This window comes from Erinaceus europaeus, chromosome 17 (assembly GCF_950295315.1).
Source record: "Erinaceus europaeus chromosome 17, mEriEur2.1, whole genome shotgun sequence".
NCBI classification, from domain to species: Eukaryota; Metazoa; Chordata; class Mammalia; order Eulipotyphla; family Erinaceidae; genus Erinaceus; species Erinaceus europaeus.
Window position 1 is genome coordinate 77719539 of NC_080178.1, and position 20218 is coordinate 77739756.

Below are 20218 nucleotides of genomic sequence, written 5' to 3' on the forward strand. Positions count from 1 at the left end.
GGTGCACCGGCCTAAGCACACATAGGAGAAAGAGCAAGAGCGGGAGTCGGGCGGTGGCTCAGTGGGTTAAGCGCACGTGGCGCAAATCGCCAGGACCTGCGTAAGGATCCCGGTTTGAGTCCCTGGCTCCCCACCTGCAGGGGAGTCGCTTCCCAGGCGGTGAAGCAGGTCTGCAGGTGTCTGTCTTTCTCTCCCCCTCTGTCTACCTCTCCTCTCTCCATTTCTCTCTGTCCTATCCAACCACGACGACGACATCAATAGCTAACAATAATAAATACAACAATAAAACAAGGGCAACAAAAGGGAATAAATAAATATTTTTTAAAATGTGGGAATGATGGAGCTGTGAAGGCACCAAGCCCCAGCAATAATCCTGGTGAGCACAGTGAATACATAGTCACTCTGTGGGCTTAAATGGAGACTGTTAAGCATTATGAAAATGAACTTTTATAATAATAGGCTTTGCAGTTATTGAGATGCAAATTAAGGCAAGACTTATTCTGCTTTGAGATGAAAACCTTTGCAAGCAAAAGAGGCAAGTGCTAAAAATCAGACTCAAACAAAATAGTTCATGAAGATAGCTGAAAATAAATAAATAAAACGCAGGCAAGCATTTAACATGGATCCAAAGCTCTCAGTCCAAGCAACAAATAATTAGATGATTTTTAAATGCTTTGAAACATTCTTTCTGATGGTGAGAAAGTGTGAATTAATTCAGTAAAAAAAAAAAAATCACTAAATCTGAGCCCATTAATTTAGTATTTGTGGGTATTACTGCAATGCCTTAAATGAAATTAAGATAAGAAGTAATCTGCTAATAAGCAGTGTTAACAATCTACCTAATTAGGAGAATTAGCCACTATAAGCCTTTACTCACAAAAACATACACAAAGGGGGAAATCCTGAAATCAGAGGATTTATGCTTCATGTGGCTTAAAATCCACACATTAAAACTGATAGAATAATTGTAAAAGAGAAACCTTTGAAAGCAACACTAATTGGGCTAATTGCTAAGGCAAGTTATGTGTGTACAAAATAAAGAGACCGTAAGGTATCATGAAATACAGAAGCTGTTTCCAGAAGCTTGCCATGAAAAACAAGTCTAATTACTGTCACACTCTGTGCACAGTTGTATAACAGTGAATGCAAACTACTATAAATTTCATAATCGCTGGGGAATTTAAAAGAATACTGAAAGTATCTCCATTTTTATTTTCCTTTTAGTGAAGATGTCTACAAAAGACATGGCTAAAGTAATGATCGTCATGTTTGCAATTTGTTTTCTTGCAAAATCAGATGGGAAACCAGTTAAGTAAGTACCATGGCCTTTTCGGCATTTTGAGGGCACCGAAACTGGGTTACTTTTTCCCTCTATGGGGGGGAGGGGGGAATTAGTGATTTAGAGTCAACAGTAAAATACAGCAGTTGGTCCATGTGTAATAGTTCTTAGTTTCCCACATCCCACATTTCCTCCGCCTAGGTCCTCCTCCACCATCTTGTTCCAGGACCTGAAACCCCCCCCACCCCAAGTCCTTGACTTTGGAGCAATACACCAAATTCATTCCAAGTTCTGCTTTGTGTTTCCCCTTCTGTTTTTATTTTTCAACTTCTATGAGTGGGATCATCCCATATTCACCCTTCTCTTTCTGACTTACCTCACTTCACATGATTCCTTCAAGCTCATTCCAAAGATGAAGTGAAGAAGGTGAAGTCACCATTTTTGATAGCTGAGTAGTATTCCATTGTGTATCTAGACCACAACTTTTTCAGCCACTCATCTGTTGTTGGACACCTGGGTTGCTTCCAGGTTTGGGCTATTACAGACTGTGCTGCTATGAACATAGGTAGGTATGTATACACAGATATTTTGGGATAGTTTGTTTAGGAATTGGGTTTTTAAAGTGACTTTGTGATTTGGAAGAAAAGGGCTAATGGTCTGCTTCTCTCTGTTTCTGCTCCTTCCAGGAAGAGATCTGTGAGTGAAATACAGTTTATGCATAACCTGGGCAAACATCTGAGCTCAATGGAAAGGGTTGAATGGCTTCGAAAGAAGTTGCAGGATGTGCACAATTTTGTTTCCCTGAGAGCTCCTGTAATTCACAGAGATCATGGTTCCCAGAGGCCCCCCAGAAAGGAAGACAATGTCTTGATTGAAAGCCATCAAAAAAGCCTCGGAGAAACGGACAAAGCTGATGTGGATGTCTTAATTAAAGCGAAATCCCAGTAAAAGCCGATATGATCAGATTATTGCTATAGACGGTGTAGGACGAGATTACACGCTGCTTTTTTTTTTCAAGCACTATTATGATTACCAATTCCAATGTTTCTATCAAACTTTACTTGCAATCCATTACTGGTCATAAAAGCTATGTTCTAATTGATTGTTGCGATTCTGATGTGATTCACTTGAGTGTTTTACTCTCCTAGTTCTATTTATTCTTTTTTAAACTATGTTGTTGCATAATTTATAAAAGAATAAAATTACATTTTGAATCTCTTCTATAATACAAAATACAAATGTACTGATCATTGTTCTAAATAAATGAAACATGTCTCACTGAAGTCTTTTTGGATCTGCGTAATACTTACAGGCTTAAATTGGTCATGATTAGGGTTGACAAAATACCAGGTTGTTAAAAAGTTATGACACGGGAGTCGGGCCCTCTCTGTCTCCCCTCCTCTCTCCATTTCTCTCTGTCCTATCCAACAATGATGTCAACAATAATAACTACAACAATAAAACAACAAGGGCAACAAAAGGGAATAAATAAAATTTAAAAAAAGGTCATGATACCTTTTTGCATAGAAAAATGGAGGGGGGCGTGGCACACTGGTTTAAGCCCACATGGTACAAAGCACAAGGACACCCTCCAGGATCCAGGTTTGAGCCTCCTGCAGGGGGGTCCTTTCACAAGTGGTGAAGCAGGTGTGCAGGTCTCTCTGTCTCTACTGTCTCTGTCTTTGTCTTCCCTACCTCGCAATTTCTCTCTGTCGTACCCAATAAAAATAAAAAATAAAAATAGGGAACTGGGCGGTAGCCCAGCAGGTTAAGCACACATGGTGCAAAGCACAAGAACTGGCATAAGGATCCTGGTTCAAGCCCCTGGCTCCTCACCTGCGGGGGGGGGGGGGGGGGGTGTCACTTCACAGGCAGTGAAGCAGGTCTGCAGGTGTCTCTCTGTCTCTCTCCCTCTCTATCTTCCCCCCCTTAATTTGTGTCCTATCCAAAATAATAATCATCATCATCGAAAAAAATGGCCACAGGAGCAGTGGATTCGTAGTGCAGACACAAAGCCCCAGCAATAACCTTGGAGGGGAAATATATATATATTGAAATAAACAGATGTGCTTAAGCTTTGAGGAAAGACTGGCTCTCCAAGGGAGCGAGTCTTTTCTAATATCAGCTGCTTGATATTACCTGAGACTCCTCTGATCAGGACACAGCTGTTAACTGCTACAGCCACAGAAACACAGGGCACCCAGTTCCAACCTACCCCAGCACAATAGGAATCCCACACTCTTAGCTCAGCCTCCAGTCAGTGTCTTGCACTGACATTCTGTGAACACGAGCACAGCAAAATCAGATCTCTCCACAAGGTTGCTTGCCAGCACCAGGGGGAATGCATTCTGACTGGAGGGTTCCAGCTTCTCTTCTAGAACTTTAGCTTCCGAAGTGGCTAGGAAATATAGTTTATAGTTTCCCAGTCTAGTTAATATTTGGCAGAGCACTAGAAGAAGGCAAAGAGAGTGTCTCCAACTATTTGCTAACATGTCTCGAAGAATATTCTTAGATTACGTCCCATTATGAAACTGTGTGAGAACTTTTTTTTTTTGGATATTTATCCAGGAATGGAATCATAATATTTTTGGATATTTATCCAGGAATGGATTCATAATTACAACTAGGATTTATACTCCCACCCATAAAACTAAGCATTCTTTTTTGTATATATATACTTTTTTTTTCCTCCAGGATTATTGCTGGGCTCGGTGCCTGCACCATGAATCCACCGCTCCTGGAGGCCATTTTTTTCCCCTTTTGTTGCCCTTGTTGCCGTAGCCTCCTTGTGGTTATTATTATTATCATTGTTGATGTTGTTCATTGTTGGATAGGACAGAGAGAAATGGAGAGAGGAGGGGAAGACAGAGAGGGGGAGAGAAAGACAGACACCTGCAGACCTGCTTCACCGCCTGTGAAGTGACTCCCCTGCAGGTGGGGAGCAGGGGGCTCGAACTGGGACCCTTAAGCCGGTCCCTGCGCTTTGCGCCACGTGCGCTTAACTCACTGCGCCACCACCCGACCCCCAAAGCTAAGCATTCTTGTCCGTTTCCACCTATAATTAAAATTATGTTGTTATTAAGTTTTTGTTTCTTTTTGTACTCCAGGGTTATTGTTGGGGCTCAGTGCCTGCACTATAAATCCACTCCTCCTGTGGCCATTTTTTCCATTTTTATTGGATAGGGCAGAGAGAAATTGAGAGAGACGGGGGAGAAGAGAGGGAGAGAGATAGACACCTGCAGTCCTGCTTCCCCACTTGTAATGCGACCCCCCTGCAGGTGGCCCACACTGGGATCCTTATGCCCACGGATCCTTGTGCATTGTACTACGTGCACTTAAGCCAATGTGCCACAGTCTGACCCCCTCATTGTTAAGTTTTTTTAAAAAGTACAGTTTCATTAAAATTTTTATTGCCTTATTATTATTTTTTTAAAGACACCCAGAAATCGAAATTGGACAGGGGGAAATAGAGAGGGAAAAATACAGAGATATACCTGCAGCACTGCTTCACCACTTGTGAAGTTTTCCCTCTGCAGGTGGGGTCTGGGGCCTTGAACTGGGGTCCTTGCACACTGCAAAATGTGTGCACAACCATGTGCGTCGCTACCCAGTCCCTCATTATTAAATTTTGTGTATTAGTATAAAGTGGCACCTGGTTATTTTATCTCTGATGGGAGTCGGGCGGTGGCGCAGGGGGTTAAGCGCATGTGGCACAAAGCGCAAGGACTGGCATAAGGATCCCAGTTCGAGCCCCCGGCTCCCCACCTACAGGGGAGTCGCTTCACAGGCGGTGAAGCAGGTCTGCAGGTGTCTGTCTTTCTCTCTCCCTCTCTGTGTCTTCCCCTCCTCTCTCCATTTCTCTCTGTCCTATCCAACAACGACAACAACAACAATAATAACTACAACAACAATAAAACAACAAGGGCAACAAAAGGGAATAAATAAATAAACATTAAAAATATATATCTCTGATTACTAATGAGCTTAAACTTCTCTGTACATATTGGCTACTAGGACTTTTCTGTCTGTGACAAGTTTATATTTTCTACCAATTTTTCTAATAGTTTTCTGGCTCTGTTTATTTTTTTAATGTTTTAATGCTAACTTCTAGTTCTTTTAAACATTATCATTACTATCTCCTAATGCAGCATATACTTGCTAGGCTTAATTTTGATGCACTCAGTTACACCTGTGTTTACTGTCTTGTTTGCATTTGGGGACATACCCTACCCTGGGTTACAAAGTTGTTTCTTCCATCTGATTTACATTTGGTGAATTTTCTTACACTGGTCCTTGTGCTTTGCACTATATGGGCCTAACCCACTGAGCTACTGTTTTTTTAGCAGTACTTGTCCAAGACTTCCTTTTTGGTAAAGCAAATTAGACTCTTTCTTTCTTTCTTTCTTTCTTTCTTTCTTTCTTTCTTTCTTTCTTTCTCTCTTTCTTTCTTTCTCTTTCTTTTTTCTCTCCCTTTCTTTTTTCTCTCTCTCTTTCTTTCTGCCTCCAGTGGATCCACTGCTTTCGACAGCCATTTTCCCCCATTTAACTGGATAGGACAGAGAGAAGTGAAGAGGGGAAGTGAAGATAGAAAAAGAGACACCTAGGGAGTTAGGTGGTAGCGCAGCAGGTTAAGTGCAGGTGGCGCCAAGCGCAAGGACCGACACAAGGATTCTGGTTCGAGCCCCCAGTCCCCCACCTGCAGGGGAGTCACTTCACAGGCGGTGAAGCAGGTCTGCAGGTGTCTGTCTTTCTCTCCCCCTCTCTGTCTTCCCCTCCTCTCTCCATTTCTCTCTGTCCTATCCAACAATGATGACATCAATAACTACAACAATAAAACAACAAGGGCAACAAAAGGGAATAAATAAATATTTTTTAAAAATTAAAAAAAAGAAAAAGGGAGTTGGGCGGTAGCACAGGAGGTTAAGCTCAGGTGGCGCAAAGCGCAAGGACAGGCGTAAGGATCCCGGTTCGAGCCCCCGGCTCCCCACCTGCAGGGGAGTCGCTTCACAGGCGGTGAAGCAGGTCTGCAGGTGTCTGTCTTTCTCTCCCCGTCTCTGTCTTCCCCTCCTCTCTCCATTTCTCTCTGTTTTATCCAACAACGACATCAATATCAACAACAATAAAACAACAAGGGCAACAAAAGGGAATAAATATTTTTTAAATAATAAAAAGAGACGCCTTAGGCCTGCTTCACCACAGGTAGGGAGGGGAGGCTTGAACCCAGACACTTGAGAGGGTCCTTGCATTTACGACTATATACGCCTAACTGGGTGTAGCACCGCCAGGTCCCATCTTGTTCTTTTCCGTTGACGTAACTTTTCATTAGAACATTATATAAGTTTCAGGTGTGCATGATTTCATACCAGCAGGAGTGTATGCTACATGGCACCTCTCTTCATGTTTTGCAGGCTCAGTCCCTGTCTGGTTTCCAGGACAGTAAAGTGGTCACTGAGGCTTGGAGGTAGATCAGAGGCGTCAGTGAATGAAATGGTTGTCAGATCACAGCCCAGGAGAATCCCTTCTGCAAGTTTGAGTTGCATGATGAATCTGCTGCTCCTGGTTGTAGTTATTATTGATGTCGTTGTCGTTGGCTAGGACAGAGAGAAATGGAGAGAGGAGGGGAAGACAGAGAGGGGGAGAGAAAGACAGACACCTGCAGACCTGCTTCACCGCCTGTGAAGCGATTCCCCTGCAGGTGGGGAGCCGGGGGCTCAAACCGGGATCCTTATGCTGGTCCTTGTGCTTTGTACCACCTGCGCTTAACCTGCTACCCTACTTGCCCGACTCCCTAATTGCCTCTTCTGATCTAAGCAATGGATGATTAAAAGTTTTTCAAGAAAAACCTTTTGCAAAATCTGTCTTCATGCCAAATCACTCAAGCTTGATCCTCTTCCTTTTTGATTCCTTGGCTGGCCATACCCCATCTACTCTTTTCAAAAATTGAGCCCTCTTATTCATCCTTTAAGACTTCAACCCATCAACAGTATTGGTCCATACTCCCAGAGGGGTATACCCCTCTTATCCTAGGGTTTTGTCAATGCTTCCTCTTTATAAAATAATAATAATAATAGCAAAAAAAATGGGGAAGCGTCCAGTGGATGGGATGGGGCATGGAACTCTGGTGAGAACTGCGTGGAATTGTACTCCTGTTATTTTACACTTTTGGTAATCATTAATAAACCACCAATAAGAAATTAAAATCAAAGAAATGCAAATTCCGAGGCTGGGGAGACAGCATAATGGTTATGCACAGGACTTTCATGCCTTAGGCTCTGAGGTGCCAGGTTCAGTTCCCAGCACCACCATAAACCAGAGCTGTCCAGTGTCCTTCTCTTTGTCTGTGTATCTTTCTTTCTGCATTTCTCTCATTTAAACAAAACAGAACAGAACAAAAAACTCAGGGGGGCCAGACGGTGGTACATCTGGAGAATTATACACATCACAGTGTGCAAGGACCGGGTTCAAGACCCTGGTCCCCACCTGCAGAGGGGACGCTTCACAAATGGTCAAGCAGGGCTGCAGGTGTCTCTGTCTCTTTCCCTATCCCTCCTGCCCTCTCAACTTTTCTGTCTCTATCCTATAATACAAAAATAAAATAAAACTTTAAAAGATGTCAGCTGCGAGTCGGGCAGTAGCACAGCGGGTTAAGCACATGGCCCGAAGCGCAAGGACCGGCATAAGGATCCTGGTTTGAGCCCCCAGCTCCCCACCTGCCAGGGAGTCGCTTCACAGGCGGTGAAGCAGGTCTGCAGGTGTCTGTCTTTCTCTCCCCTTCTCTGTCTTCCCCTCCTCTCTCCATTTCTCTCTGTCCTATCCAACAATGACGACATCAATAACAACAGCAATAATAACTACAACAAGGGCAACAAAAGGGAAAATAAATAATAAAAAAAAAAGATGTCAGCTTAAATATCAGTTTCTGGTGGAGGCTTCCTCAACAGCTCAGCCTGTGTCCCATTGTAATAATATTATCTGTTTGGGGCTGGGGGGTGGTGGGTGGGTTGGTTGCATCCTGGCCAGGGGTAGACACCAGTGTCTTTTTTTTTTTCTTTCTTTCTTCTTATTTGTGTGATCTGATTAAGCCTATGGACACAGCAGGTTCAGCTACTGGAAGACTGAAACTCTGACCTGGGTGGGCTCCCAAAAGCAAAGTTATACCCCCCTTCCACACCCCCCAGGTGAGCAGCCGGGGGCTCTGACACCTGCTTCTCACCCACCACATCGGCTCAGCTGAAAGAACCCTGAACACACCAGGGTTTCCGTAGGTATTTCTTCAACTCTCTGCCCATTTTTGCAATTTTTTAAAAATTATTCTTAGCTGTGACCTAAGGCTAGATGGGGATTAAAAAAAAAAAGCTATCGGGTTATGGGAATTGTGCAGAATTGTACCCCTCTTATTCTATGGTTTTGTTAATGTCTCCTTTGTTAAATAAATAAAAAGCTGAAGGGTTGTCATTCCACACGTGAAGTCTCTGGACACAGTCTGAGCTGAAGCATGCTGGGGTGGCACACTCGTGTTGATTAGGTTGCGATCGGCGGATGCAATATTATTTGATATGGATTGGGAGAGGCATGTGGGAAAGTGGGTCCCACCCTGAGGTTCCAGGACTGGGGGAAGTAGAGGCTCCATAGTGGAGATGTGAGGTTCCTGCTGTCTTAGGGTTCAAGAAGACCATTGATAGTTAATGTTATCATCACATTGTTTGGTAATTGGGTGAACTTTGAAAAGTGCCTTTGTTAGGGTTTGCTGTATAATACCCAGCATCTTGTATATACACAGCTGTGCCATCGGTGGCTTCTGTTCTCCCTGGTCTCGACTTCTGAGACAGTCCATGCACAAATCAGACTCAGCCTATGTATTAAAAAGACTCAAGTCTGTGTTTTCAAAAGGGATAGAGAATGGGAAAGCTGTCAGAGGAGGGGATGGGATAGGGAGATCGGGTGGTGGGAATTGTGTGCAGTTGTAAGCCTCCTGCCCTACGGTTTTGTTAATGACTCCTTCCTTAAATAAATTTTAAAAAAATGATATTGATCATTTTGCTAAAAAAAAAAAAAAAAAAGTGGGGAAAAAAACCCCCCAAGCCTGGGACTCTGCTTGCAGCCTCTTCACCCTCGGTGCCAGCGGAGGATGCATCCGCAAAGCGTGGCGCGGGGAGCAGCCACGCCGCGCCCAGCTCTCGCCCCGCCCCGCCCCGCCCCGCCCCGCCCCGCCCCGCCCCGCCCCGCCCCGCCCCGCCCCGCCCCGCCCCGCCCCGCCGCTGCCCGAATCCTCCGCGCCCCGCCCACTCGCAGGCCGGCCGGCCGTCGCACTCTCGCGAGAACTGGCTCAGCCTCTCCTCTTCGGCGCGTCAGTTCTCGCGAGAAGCAGCTCCCGGAGCCGGCCCGCAACCTGCCCGGCGGCTCTGGGTCTCCGCCGCCGCCCCGAGTGGCCGCGTCGCGGGCCGGCGGGAACCTCGCGGAGGAGCGAGCGGAGGCGTCGCGGGCCCCGGCCGTCGCCGCACGTCCTCAGGGTCCGCGCCCGGGCTGGGGGGCTACAGGTTCGAGGCGGTGGGGGGGAGGTCGGGGGCGGGGAGCCGGGCTGCGGGCTCCCGGGTGCGGCTCGCGGGCGGGGGCGTCTCCGCCGGGGATGCGGCTGTACGTCCCTCCGTCCCTCGTCCCCCTGTCCGCCCGTCCGGAGCCCCGTGCGCCGCCCCTCTTGTGTCCCCCGGGGGCCGGGCGGCGACGTTCGGGGCGGGCGCATCACAATGGGGGCGCGGGTGCGGGTGCGGGGTCGGCGGTGCCCCGGGCTCAGAGCAGCTTTGCTGTTGCGGGGCGGCTCCTGGCTGTTGCGGGGCGGCTCCTGGCTGTTGCGGGGCGGCTCCTGGCTGTTGCGGGGCCGGCTCCTGGCTGTTGCGGGCGGCTCCTGGCTGTTGCGGGCGGCTCCTGGCTGTTGCGGGGCGGCTCCTGGCTGTTGCGGGGCGGCTCCTGGCTGTTGCGGGGCGGCTCCTGGCTGTTGCGGGGCGGCTTCTGGCTGTTGCGGGGCGGCTCCTGGCTGTTGCGGGCGGCTCCTGGCTGTTGCGGGCGGCTCCTGGCTGTTGCGGGGCGGCTCCTGGCTGTTGCGGGCGGCTCCTGGCTGTTGCGGGCGGCTCCTGGCTGTTGCCGGCAGCTTTGCTGTTGCGGGGCGGCTTCTGACTGTTGCGGGGCGGCTTCTGACTGTTGCGGGGCGGCTTCTGACTGTTGCGGGGCGGCTTCTGACTGTTGCGGGGCGGCTTCTGACTGTTGCGGGGCGGCTCCTGACTGTTTTGGGCCGGCTCCTGGCAGTTGCGGGGCCGGCTCCTGGCAGTTGCGGGGCCGGCTCCTGGCAGTTGCGGGCGGCTTCTGGCAGTTGCGGGGCGGCTCCTGGCTGTGCGGGCGGCTTCTGGCTGTTGCGGGGCGGCTCCTGGCTGTTGCGGGGCGGCTTCTGGCTGTTGCGGGGCGGCTCCTGGCTGTTGCGGGCGGCTCCTGGCTGTTGCGGGGCGACTCCTGGCTGTTGCGGGGCGGCTCCTGGCTGTTGCGGGGCGGCTCCTGGCTGTTGCGGGGCGGCTCTTGGCTGTTGCGGGGCGGCTTCTGGCTGTTGCGGGCGGCTCCTGGCTGTTGCCGGCAGCTTTGCTGTTGCGGGGCGGCTCCTGGCTGTTGCGGGTGGCTCCTGACTGTTGCGGGGCGGCTCCTGGCTGTTGCGGGGCGGCTCCTGGCTGTTGCCGGCAGCTTTGCTGTTGCGGGGTGGCTTCTGACTGTTGCGGGGCGGCTTCTGACTGTTGCGGGGCGGCTCCTGGCTGTTGCGGGGGCGGCTCCTGACTGTTGCGGGGCGGCTCCTGACTGTTGCGGGGCGGCTCCTGGCTGTTGCGGGCGGCTCCTGGCTGTTGCGGGGCGGCTCTTGGCTGTTGCGGGGCGGCTTCTGGCTGTTGCGGGCGGCTCCTGGCTGTTGCCGGCAGCTTTGCTGTTGCGGGGCGGCTCCTGGCTGTTGCGGGTGGCTCCTGACTGTTGCGGGGCGGCTCCTGGCTGTTGCGGGGCGGCTCCTGGCTGTTGCCGGCAGCTTTGCTGTTGCGGGGTGGCTTCTGACTGTTGCGGGGCGGCTTCTGACTGTTGCGGGGCGGCTCCTGGCTGTTGCGGGGGCGGCTCCTGACTGTTGCGGGGCGGCTCCTGACTGTTGCGGGGCGGCTCCTGGCTGTTGCGGGCGGCTCCTGGCTGTTGCGGGGCAGCTCCTGGCTGTTGCGGGCGGCTCCTGGCTGTTGCGGGGCAGCTCTTGGCTGTTGCGGGCGGCTCCTGGCTGTTGCCGGCAGCTTTGCTGTTGCGGGGCGGCTCCTGGCTGTTGCGGGCGGCTCCTGACTGTTGCGGGGCGGCTCCTGGCTGTTGCGGGGGGGCTTCTGGCTGTTGCGGGCGGCTCCTGGCTGTTGACGGCAGCTTTGCTGTTGCGGGGCGGCTTCTGGCTGTTGTGCTGTGGTTTCTGGCTGTTGCGGGCCGGCTTCTGGCTGTTGCGGGGCGGCTCCTGGCTGTTGCGGGGCGGCTCCTGGCTGTTGCGGGGCGGCTCCTGGCTGTTGCGGGGCGGCTCCTGGCTGTTGCCGGCAGCTTTGCTGTTGCGGGCCGGCTTCTGGCTGTTGCGCTGTGGTTTCTGACTGTTGCGGGCCGGCTTCTGGCTGTTGCGGGGCGGCTTTGGCTGTTGCCGGGCGGCTCCTGACTGTTGCGGGACGGCTTCTGGCTGTTGCGGGGCCGGCTCCTGGCAGTTGCGGGCGGCTCCTGGCTGTGCGGGCGGCTTCTGGCTGTTGCGCTGCGGTTTCTGGCTGTTGCGGGCCGGCTCAGTTGCAAGTTCCCGGGCCGGCCAGGGTCTCCCGGGGAATGGGGGGAGCACTCAGTAACTTTCTTATTACTGGGGCGAGGGGCGTCCCTGCCCCTCAACAGATTTCATGCTCTTTCATGCTCAAACGTCTTTGTTTTATCTATTTTTTGGAGTCCTGGAGGGGGAAAAAAAAGTTGACTTGTCCAGACACGCTCACCTGTTTTGTCAGTTTGCGCACCGGACATAGATGGTTAGAGGAGTTTAAAAAAATTTTTTTCTTTATTTCCTTTTGTTGCTCTTGTTTTATTGTTGTAGTTATTATTGATGTTGCTGGGTAGGACAGAGAGAAATGGAGAGAGGAGGGGAAGACAGAGAGGGGGAGAGAAAGACAGACACCTGCAGACCTGCCTCACCGCCTGTGAAGCGACTCCCCTGCAGGTGGGGAGCCGGGGCTCGAACCGGGATCCTTATTCTGGTCCTTGCTCTTTGCGCCACCTCTGCTTAACCTACTGTGCTACCGACCGACCGACCGACTCCTGGATTTTTTTTTTAATTTCTTTATTGGGCAATTAATGTTTTACAAGGTCTGCAAGTCTTAACATGCTGTGCTACCACCTGGCCCCTACTTTTCTATTAAAAAAAATTTTTTTTTGTCTTTATTTATTGGATAGGCACAACCAGAAATTGAAGGGGGCTGATAGGGAGAGAGAGAGAGAGAGAGAGACACCTGCAGCACTGCTTCACCACTTGTGAAGTTTTCTCCCTGCAGGTGGGGACCAGGGGCTGGTATCTGGGTCCTTGCCCCACTGTATGTAACATGTGCACTCAACCAGGTGCACCACCACCACCCTGCCCCCTAGAGGAATATATATATATATGTGTGTGTGTGTGTGTGTGTATATATATATATATATATATATATTATCACGAAGAATCTAGGTGCTTTTTAAAATTTTTATTTATTTTTTTGTGGTTGGGGAGGTGGTGCATGCAGTGGATGAGGCTTTGGGCTCTCAAGCCTCAGGTCCCAGGTCCCAGGTTCGGTCCCTGGCAGCATGTGTACCAGAGTGATGCCTGGTTCTTTCTCTCTCTCTCTCTCTCTCTCATTCTCCCCCCTATCATTTCTCATGAATAAATAAAATCTTTAATATATATATATATATATCCCCAATCTGAAGCATGACAATGTACAGATATAATGCGGGCAAATTGGAATAGGATTATTATAAAGAATGTCACTATAAGGGTCACAAGAGTTTTTCTACTGGAGACACACACACACACACACACACACACACACCGACCAGCCTCACACATTCAAAGCTTTGAAAATAAGGTTGGCATTTGAACACCAAGCCAGACGCAGAAGAAAATCACCTGGGGAGGGATTCATTGGGAGAAGACGACAAGAGTGTGGGGAGGTCTGGTGTGGGGAGGATGAATGCCTTTTTGGAGTTGTAAATGGAGCTGATACGTTGCAATCCCCCCCCCCCCAACACTTTTCAGAGTTTATGACCTGCAGCCACTGTACAGAAAAGAGAAAGTGGGAAGGGAGCATCTGAAGATTGGACTGCGATAAGGAATTACAGAGTAACGGTTGTCAGGGACAATTTTAGTGGTTTTTTAATTCTCTCTCTATTTTTTTTCTTTCAGAAAAGTTTTCAGTTGGGCCTTTTGCCTTTTGTATCCTACCCTTTCACCAGCTGAATTTTTTCTTTTCTTTTTTTTTTCTTGTAAGTCCTGACATTCTTTTTATTTAACTGCGAAGTACTTCTTCCAGTTCGGTGGCTTGGTGGAAGTGGAATTGATCTGGAAAATATAATGCCACTTTCAAAGCCGTGGGCTGTGAATAGCAGTTACATGCCTTCTGCTACAAGATAATGAAATGGGGGGAAAAGCAACTTTGTTGCTGGTTTGAGAGGGATGCCCCATTCTCAGGTTCACCTGGTCTGTACAGGAATATGGGCGCTATTTTCAGACTTCTCAAGAGAACCCAGGAAACCTGGATTTTTAAATTATAATTTTTTAATTTTTTACTGCCACTGGGGTTTTTGTTGGGGCCTGGTGCCTGCATGAATCACTGCTCCTGGTGGCTACTTTTTCCCCCTTTTGTTAGTACTTTTGTTTTATTTATTTATTTTCCCTATTGCCCTTGCGGTTTTCATTGTTGTTGTAGTTAGTGTTATCGATGTCATTGTTGTTAGGACAGAGAAATGAAGAGAGGAGGGGAAGACAGAGAGGGGGAGAGAAAGAGATACACCTGCAGACCTGCTTCACTGCCTGTGAAGCAACTCCCCTGCAGGTGGGGAGCCGGGGGCTTGAACTGGGATCCTTACATCGGTCCTTGTGCTTCGCATCACTTGCTTAGCCCGCTGCACTACCGCCTGACTTCCTGTTAGTACTTTTTATTTCATAGGCCGGAGAGAAGTTGAGATGAGAGGGAGAGGCAGAAAGGGAGAAGCTTTCTCTCCCTCTCATCTCATCATTCATGAAGCTTTGCCTACTGTTTGAACCCAGATCCTTGGACATGCTAACATGTCAGTTTAACTGGGTATGCCACTTCTTGGCCTATAATTACGAACTTTTAATAAAAAAAAAATTGACAACTAATTACAACAAAAGTACTTTCATGTGGTCCAATGAAGTCCAGACTTACTGATAGTTGAAGTCTCTTCTGCTGTGTAGGAACTCTTTTACAGCATAGAATTTGTATATTTTATTTAAAAAAAAAAAAGCAAATAAAGTCATTTTGGAATTTCAGACCTAGGACTTGCGACAAACCTCAAATCAAATTGAAAACAGTACATTGAGTTTAATAGCCTTGAAATACAACAGTGCATATGGAATTGGCACTTACGTTTAAACGGGAAATAGCTGAAGAAAACTTTCAGAATTTGTCACTTAATAATTCAGTTCTGAGCAAAGCTTACGCTAGGTACTTAAGAAGGAAATCGGGAGTCGGGCTGTAGCGCAGCGGGTTAAGCGCAGGTGGCGCAAAGCACAAGGACCGGCATAAGGATCCCGGTTCGAACCCCGGCTCCCCACCTGCAGGGGAGTCGCTTCACAGGCGGTGAAGCAGGTCTGCAGGTGTCTATCTTTCTCTCCTCCTCTCTGTCTTCCCTCCTCTCTCCATTTCTCTCTGTCCTATCCAACAACGACAACAACAATAACTACAACAATAAAACAACAAGGGCAACAAAAGGGAATAAATAAAATAAATATTAAAAAAAATTTAAAAAAAGAAGGAAATCAATTCTAGAAACCCTTTGTTGTACTGTTAATTACTGTGCAAAAGTGAATCCAGAAGCCAGCTCATCTTTGGTTCTGAATGTTTGTTTTTGCCATCTCCCTTTCTCTCCAGCCATTTACTTTTACTGGAAACAGTATCAATTCCTTGGATTTTATTACCTGACCCATCAGATGGGGAGGAAGGGAAAGAAATTGAATGGGCAGAGTGAAATGAAGCAGACACTCATGTGCCTTTTTGTTTTATTCCCCACTGAAAGCTTGATTTGGGTTAACTAGTTTTTTGGAAGAAAAATTAGTTTCATGGATTGAACATAGTGATAATATATATATTAGAGCTTAGTGATGTTGTGGACTTGAACCCTGTGGATTAAACCACATTTACCCATTAGTGAGAAATACTTTAATCACATGAGCTTATTCAGACTTGGGTGGGGAATGAGAGTTTAGAGCTCAGACCTGAGAAGTGGACCTTTGGCACATACAGGGCAAGGTGAGGGGTGAGCGTGAGAGAGGGGGCTAGGTGAGAGAGAGTTTGTTGAAAAGAAAGATTAAATGGTTCAGTAGCCTTTGTCTTCTGTCATTTTTTAAAAAAATTTATTTACTCCCTTTTTGTTGCCCTTGTTGTTTTATTGTTGTTATTATTGATGTCGTTGTTGGATAGGACAGAGAGAAATGGAGAGAGGAGGGGAAGACAGAGAGGGAGAGACAGACACCTGCAGACCTGCTTCACTGTCTGTGAAGTGACCCCCTGCAGGTGGGGAGCCGGGGGCTCGAACCGGGATCCTTATGCCGGTCCTTGAACTTCGCACCACCTGCACTTAACCCTCTGTTCTATCGCTCAACTCCCTTCTTTGTCATTTTATAAACAAAGCCTTTTATAAGTAAATTTGACATAACTCGCTGTTTGCTTGTTTGCCTTTTTTTTTTTTTCAATTAAAATTTTTTTTTCCCCTCCAGGGTTATTGCTGGGCTCGGTGCCCTGCACCATGAATCCACCGCTCCTGGAGGCCATTTTTTCCCCTTTTTGTTGCCCTAGTTGTTGCAGCCTCGTTGCGGTTATTATTGCCATTGTTGACATTGCTTTGTTGTTGGATAGGACAGAGAGAAATGGAGAGAGGAGGGGAAGACAGAGAGGGGGAGAGAAAGACAGACACCTGCAGACCTGCTTCGCCGCCTGTGAAGCGACTCCCCTGCAGGTGGGGAGCCGGGGGCTCGAACCGGGATCCTTATGCCGGTCCCTACGCTTAGCGCCATGTGCGCTTAACCCACTGCGCCACCGCCCGACCCCCTTCAATTAAATTTTTTAACTCCACTAGGATTATTGGTTCTGGCACTGTGAGTCCACCACTGTGGTGACCATCTTTTTTCCTTATTAGATAGGACAGAAAGAAACTGAGAGGGGAAGGTGAGATAAGGGAGAAAGAGAGACACCTGCAGACCTGCTTCAGTGTTCCTTATGCTGCCCCCCTGCAGGTGGCAGGGGTGGGGTGGGGTGGGGAGCTGGGGCTTGAACCCAGGCCCTTGAGCATAGTAATATGTGTGCTCAAAGATATCTGTGTCAATAAAAGCATCTTTCTTACCCTAAGTTAATGATTTAATTATATCTTTCTGCTAAAAAATGAAAACTGTGATTAACTTGTTAACTTCTTTTTATCTTGTAGCTGAGTGATGTATTTTTTAGCAAACTAAAATTAACATTTAGTGTTTGGAGGTGAGTTTGTCAGAGTGAATCATCAATTGAAGTTGCTTGATTAGAAATTATGAATAGCATTTATCTAAGGTCATTTGAAACTAATCATAAATGTATGTATTTACAATGTGTGTGTGTGTATATATATATTTATTTATTTATTTTTGCTTGTGCCTTATTGGGGCACATTTAGATGTGGGTTTACCTGTTATTTCTATAACATCACTTTACCTTCCTAAGCCTTTGTGTTTTCACATAAAAATGGCTCCCTGCCTGCAGGGGGGGGGGGTCCTTTCACAGACGGGTGAAGCAGGTCTGCAGGTGTCTGTCTTTCTCTCCCCCTCTGTCTTCCTCTCTTCTCTCCATTTCACAGTCCTATCCAACAACGACGGCATCAATAATGACAATAATAACTACAACAATAAAAAGACAACAAGGGCAACAAAAGGGAAAATAAATAAAATTTTAATAAATGGAGATATAACACAATTGTCAGACGCTTAAGAATGACTTGAATGTAAAGTGTCGACAAATAAAAGTCAGTTCGATGAGTAAACTTTCGGGCAGTGTGCTAGCTACCCTGCCGTGTGTGACCCAGATGAGCCTCCGGTACGTGGAAGAAGCTTCCGTGCCGTGGTTTTTGTTTCCTTACTTGCTCCCCTGTGTGTGTAGCACTTCCTAAATAAGTGTATCGTCAGAGTTTCTGAATTTTTTTCTGCCTCCAGGGTTATCAGTGGGGCTTGGTTGAGCCTGCTGGTCCCTGAGGCCTTTCTTTATTTTTCTTTCCTTCCATTTTATTGGGTGGCACAGAGAGAAATTGAGAGAGGAGGGGAGAGGAAGACATGCCCGCGTACCTGCTTTACCACTTGTGAAGCGACCCCCTCCTGCAGGTGGGGAGCCTGGGGACCTGAACCAGGATCCTTCCGCTTCATACTATGTGCGTTTAACCTGGGGCGTTACCACCCACTGGCCTGAGCCAGTTTAAATTGTAAGGCGTAGATAGCGAAAGGAGAATCACAGGTGAAAATTGTGAATGATTGTTTTTTTCTTTAACCAACGAGCCAGTTTTCATGTATCTTAGCTGATAATTAAAGGCATATTAAGAGTTAAAATTTTTATCTCTAAAAATGGCAAAGATCTCAGACTTACTTTCTCTTTATGCTGATTAATATTCTCAAGTTCACGTATAGCACGTAAGAAAGAGGGTTTCTCTTCTTAGAATTAGAATTGTTTTTTTTCCTAGTGAGAGAAACGGATTCAGATTCAAATGTCTTTGTTCAGATTCTCCCTGTACTTTGTCTAAGTGACAGGGAAAGTTACTTTTCCTTCTCATTGAACCTGTCTTCCCAGTTGTAGAATTAGATAATTATAAAAGTCCATGATGACTGAGTCACACAAGGTAATTCACAACTTAGTATATAGGTTAATATTCAGCGCTGTTGATCTGATAGTCATAGTGATGTTTTTTGTAGCAGTATATATAACAAAACTTAAACACTACTCAAGTACCAGAAATAAAAGGTAATTGAAAATACAATGGTACTGTTTTCAAAATGAACAGGAATAATTTTCTTATGATTTTTTTAAAAAAGATTTTTATTTATTCATGAGAAAGATAGGAGAGAGAAAGAACCAGACATCACTCTGGTACATATGCTGCTGGGGATTGAACTCGGGACCCCATGCTTGAGAGTCCGATGCTTTATCCACTACGCCACCTCCCAGACCACAGTATTCTTGAGTTGCCATACAAATAATTTAAATAACCTCAAAGGTCATTTATTTAGGGCAGTTTGTTGATACAGTGTAGGATTCAGTATAATTTTTCTTAAGTAGTACCATCTATTAATTTTTATTTATTATTGAATAGAGATAGAGAGAAATAGAGAGGGGAGGGTAAGACAGAGAGGAAGAGAGACAGAGAGACACCTGCAGCCCTGCTTCTCCACTTGTGAAACTTTCCCCCTGCAGGTGGGGACAGGGGCTTGAACCTGGGTCCTTGTGCACTGTAATGTATGTGCTTAACCAGGTGTGCCACAGCCTGGCCCCACAAGCAGTACAATCTATTCTGCCGTCTCTTGAATCTTTGTTAATTTGGTATTTTTCTTCAGATTTACTTAGGGGTCAGGAAGTGGCGCACTTGGTTGAGCGCACACATTGCAGTGCACAATGATCCTGGGTCAAGCCCCTGTTCCCCCTGCAGCGGGAGAGCTTCACAAATGGGGAAGCAGCGGGGAGGAGGAGATAACACGATGTTTACGCAAAGAGACTATCTCATCTGAGGCTTTGAAGTCCCAGGTTCAGTCCCTCCACCCCCTGCACCACCATAAGCCGGAGCTGAGTACTGCTGTGGTTGAAAAAACAGAAGAGGGAGTCGGGCTGTAGCGCAGCAGGTTAAGCGCATGTGGCGCAAAGCACAAGGACCGGCATAAGGATCCCGGTTCGAGCCCCGGCTCCCCACCTGCAGGGGAGTCGCTTCACAGGCGGTGAAGCAGGTCTGCAGGTATCTGTCTTTCTCTCCCCCTCTCTGTCTTCCCCTCCTCTCTCCATTTCTCTCTGTCCTATCCAACAACAACAATGATAACTACAACAATTAAACAAGGGCAACAAAAGGGAATAAATATTAAAAAAAAAAGATTTGTTATTTTGCCTCCAGGGTCATCGCTGGGGCTCTGTGCCTGCACTATGAATCAACTGCTCCTGAGGCCTCCTTTCCCGTTGTTGTTGTTGGATAGGACAGAAAAATTGAGGGGGGTTGAAGATAGACACCTGCAGACCTGCTTCACTGCTTGTGAAGCGACCCCCCCCCCCCCCCCGCAGGTGGGGAGCCGGGGCTTGAACCGGGATCCTTGCACTTTGCACTATGTGCACTTAACCCAGTGTGCTACTGCTTGCCACCCCCTATAAAAAGATTTGATAAACACACACCCCACACTACCATTTTGCTCTTACATTGAGGTGCTGGGAACAGACTGGGCAACCCCTTGCATGTAGGTCCTATGCTTGATTGAATTAACTCCTTGGCCCCAAGTTAGTGGCTTATATTCCACATTCAGGTAAAATGGTTAACTGGGTCACTATTGAGTATCCAAATTCCCTGATTTTCTCCCGCAGAAGAGAGCATTTAGTTACTGGAGACGAGGGGAATTCCCTAACCACGACACTGATAATGCTTTAATATCCGTCCTCTGATTTTGGGGAGAGAAAG

At 47.5% G+C, this 20218-nt stretch overlaps 3 protein-coding genes across 8 annotated transcripts in view; 2 read left to right on the plus strand and 1 right to left on the minus strand.

The window, feature by feature from the left end:
* Positions 1-1229: 1229 nt before the first annotated feature.
* PTH (parathyroid hormone) lies at positions 1230-2227 on the plus strand. The gene is made up of 2 exons (XM_007521146.1): positions 1230-1312; positions 1966-2227. The coding sequence occupies exons 1-2, from the start codon at positions 1230-1232 to the stop codon at positions 2225-2227; spliced, it is 345 nt and encodes a 114-aa protein (XP_007521208.1).
* A 7378-nt stretch (positions 2228-9605) lies between these two features.
* LOC103111819 (basic proline-rich protein) lies at positions 9606-12200 on the minus strand. The gene is made up of 2 exons (XM_060175821.1): positions 12163-12200; positions 9606-12120 (listed from the first exon to the last, which is right to left on the minus strand). The coding sequence occupies exons 1-2, from the start codon at positions 12198-12200 to the stop codon at positions 9606-9608; spliced, it is 2553 nt and encodes an 850-aa protein (XP_060031804.1).
* The window catches only part of BTBD10 (BTB domain containing 10), a 66360-nt gene continuing 55827 nt past the window's right edge, over positions 9686-20218 (plus strand). For 2 of the 6 annotated variants that reach the window (XM_060177148.1, XM_007521148.3), the window contains exon 1: positions 9686-9816. The gene's annotated coding sequence lies outside the window, so the exon portion shown is untranslated. The remainder of the gene's footprint in view (positions 9817-20218) is intronic. The other 4 variants (XM_060177149.1, XM_060177154.1, XM_060177151.1 and 1 more) reach the window with 4 other exon arrangements.

Bases quoted from the DNA above. Each gene is read 5' to 3' on its own strand.
- PTH (XM_007521146.1), top strand. From the start codon at position 1,230: ATGTCTACAAAAGACATGGCTAAAGTAATGATCGTCATGTTTGCAATT. The intron at 1,313-1,965 runs GTAAGTACCATG...TGCTCCTTCCAG, and splicing joins TCAGATGGGAAACCAGTTAA to GAAGAGATCTGTGAGTGAAA.
- LOC103111819 (XM_060175821.1), bottom strand. From the start codon at position 12,200: ATGAAATCTGTTGAGGGGCAGGGACGCCCCTCGCCCCA. The intron at 12,121-12,162 runs GTAATAAGAAAG...ATTCCCCGGGAG, and splicing joins CAGGGACGCCCCTCGCCCCA to ACCCTGGCCGGCCCGGGAAC.